The 2,126-nt window shown below is 43.2% G+C and overlaps 1 protein-coding gene across 1 annotated transcript in view; it reads right to left on the bottom strand.

Annotated features, from left to right (window-relative positions):
- ttc9 (tetratricopeptide repeat domain 9) overlaps window positions 1–1,115 on the bottom strand; it is an 11,876-nt gene extending 10,761 nt beyond the window's left edge. The window contains exons 1-2 of the mRNA XM_014031512.1: window positions 424–1,115; window positions 1–180 (exon numbers count right to left, since the gene is read on the bottom strand). Coding sequence (XP_013886966.1) covers window positions 1–180; window positions 424–865 — 622 coding nt within the window. The 5' untranslated portion in view covers window positions 866–1,115. The remainder of the gene's footprint in view (window positions 181–423) is intronic.
- Window positions 1,116–2,126: the final 1,011 nt, after the last annotated feature.

The raw sequence follows: 2,126 nt of genomic DNA, 5'->3' as shown, positions 1-2,126 counted from the left end.
ATGGCTCCTGTTTGTGTGACTCCTTTAGGTAGTACAGGGCCTTCTGGAAGTCTCCAAGATGATAATAGGCCACACCAGATCTGTAAAGAGCTTTGAAGTTCTTTCCTTCTTTGTGCAGGACTTTGAGGCAGTATTCCTTCACTCGTTCATAGTTCACCAGCTCCATTTGCAGAAGACAAGCTAGAACAGTGGAAGACAAAATGAGAAAGAAAGAAATAAAAAAACACTGATCACACTTATTGTGCTAGTATTTGAGTTTGATAGCCAGTGATTCCATTTAACAGGTTTAAAAAACCTGATGTAAATGATGTAATGAAGTGTAGCAATCTGATAGCAGTCTGATAATTACTTGTTTTTGTGAGTCATTCTGAAGTTAAGCCTGCAGCAGTGAGGGTGAAATATGAAGGAAAAAACGACTCGTACCGGCCAGACTGTTGTAACACTCCAGCTCTGCATTTTCCATCGCCCCTTTCTGTTCATCTGTCAGCGTGGTGGACCTGCTGATGGACGGCAGGATGGGGGACGGGGACTTGGAGCTGGCGTCCGGTTCCCCCAGCACCCTGCACAGTCCCTTGATCTCCAGCAGAGCGCGGTGGTATTTGCCGATCGCCTCTCGGTATTTTTTATCCTTGTAGCACTGGGTGCCCTGGCTCTTAAAGTCCAACGCCCGCCTCACGGCATCAGCTGGCTCATTCTGGGATGGTTGTTTCAGCATCGACCCACCATGATGCCTCTGCTGCTGATATCTGGGATCCTTGGACCGGCTGCTGCTGCTGCTGTTGGGAGGCTGAGCGCGCGGTTGGAGCCTCGGGGAGCCGCCGCCACCATCCACCCTCCCTTCGTGCCCCGCCTGAATCACACTCATTTCGGAATGGATAGAAATCCAGTTGCCCTAAATATCGTCTGTACAACAGAATATCACTGCGTTCTTTCAGTCTGATAATCGGCCCTCCGCTTCTATCGTCGCAGATGTACGTCCTCTCTGTGCTCAGTCACAGGCGAGGCGCGCTCCTCTTCAGGCTGTTTTTTCCCATTTCCTTCCAGACAGCCGATTGGTCAATAAATACTACAGGACCATTTGTTTCTATCATTTCCCCCATCAAAACACATTTGTTTTGAGATTACTTGAAGTGAAGTGAATAAACTGTAACTTGTTTTTAATCATTAAATTTTTATACGAGTTAAGAGATTTATAGCTTTCTCAATATTTCATGGCCTTCTTGTTGAATATCTTGCTGTATTACAGGGGTGCCCAAACATTTTACTTGAGAGGGCCAAAACTAAAATCAATCTGAGGTCCGGGGGCCAAATGCAATAATTTCAGAAATGCAAATACTTAAGTAAAGTTGTCATATTGTTTTTATGATTAAGCTAGCAGCCAGTGTGGTTGCCCACATTCTTTAGTTTTTATTTTTATTTTTTTCAGCCTATGGACATGGAGAAAATTCAACACATGCTAAGGCAGCAAAGGCTCATGGGACATTTCCTAATTTAAAATTTGAGTATATGTGGTCTTATAAGGTRTGCAAGTCTAAATACGGGCTTAAATCTAACCTAAATGTCTCTTGTAGTTACTTGTATTTTATATTTAATCTTAACATAATTACAATCTGGTAACCAGGACAGCTGCTGGTGGGCCAAATCAAATGTCTCGGCGGGCCAATTTTGGCCCACAGGCCCCACTTTGGGCACCTCTGCTGTATTAGAACGAAATAGTTTGATCATGTAGAAATTGCAACATTTATCTTTCTAAAAGCTGATATTTAAAAAAGGCCTGGCATTCATTGAAGGAACTGAAGGAATGCAAATTTGTGGATGCCTTTCATGTTAAGATTTGGCGTGGTAGCGGACACATCATCTAAACTCTGCTCTCCTCACAAGGTTTCACAAGATTTCCTAAAATCAGGAAATATCACAGAATGTAATTGAAAAGGTTTGACTAAAACTATTATAACACCATTATTCACGATTAGAAGATTAGCCTGGCCCTTGCCTTCCTATGCAATTCTGCTCAATAGTTTCCCTGCAAAGTGAAGGACAGGGGTCTGGATTTTACCAGGCTATTAGAAGATATACAGTATATACACTCACCGGCCACTTTATTAGATACCCCACGCTAGTAACGG

The sequence above is a fragment of the Austrofundulus limnaeus genome, unplaced genomic scaffold, assembly GCF_001266775.1.
Source record: "Austrofundulus limnaeus strain Quisiro unplaced genomic scaffold, Austrofundulus_limnaeus-1.0 Scaffold1264, whole genome shotgun sequence".
NCBI classification, from domain to species: domain Eukaryota; kingdom Metazoa; phylum Chordata; class Actinopteri; order Cyprinodontiformes; family Rivulidae; genus Austrofundulus; species Austrofundulus limnaeus.
The sequence above is the reverse complement of the archived record's forward strand: the minus strand, read 5'-3'. Positions and strand labels throughout refer to the sequence as shown.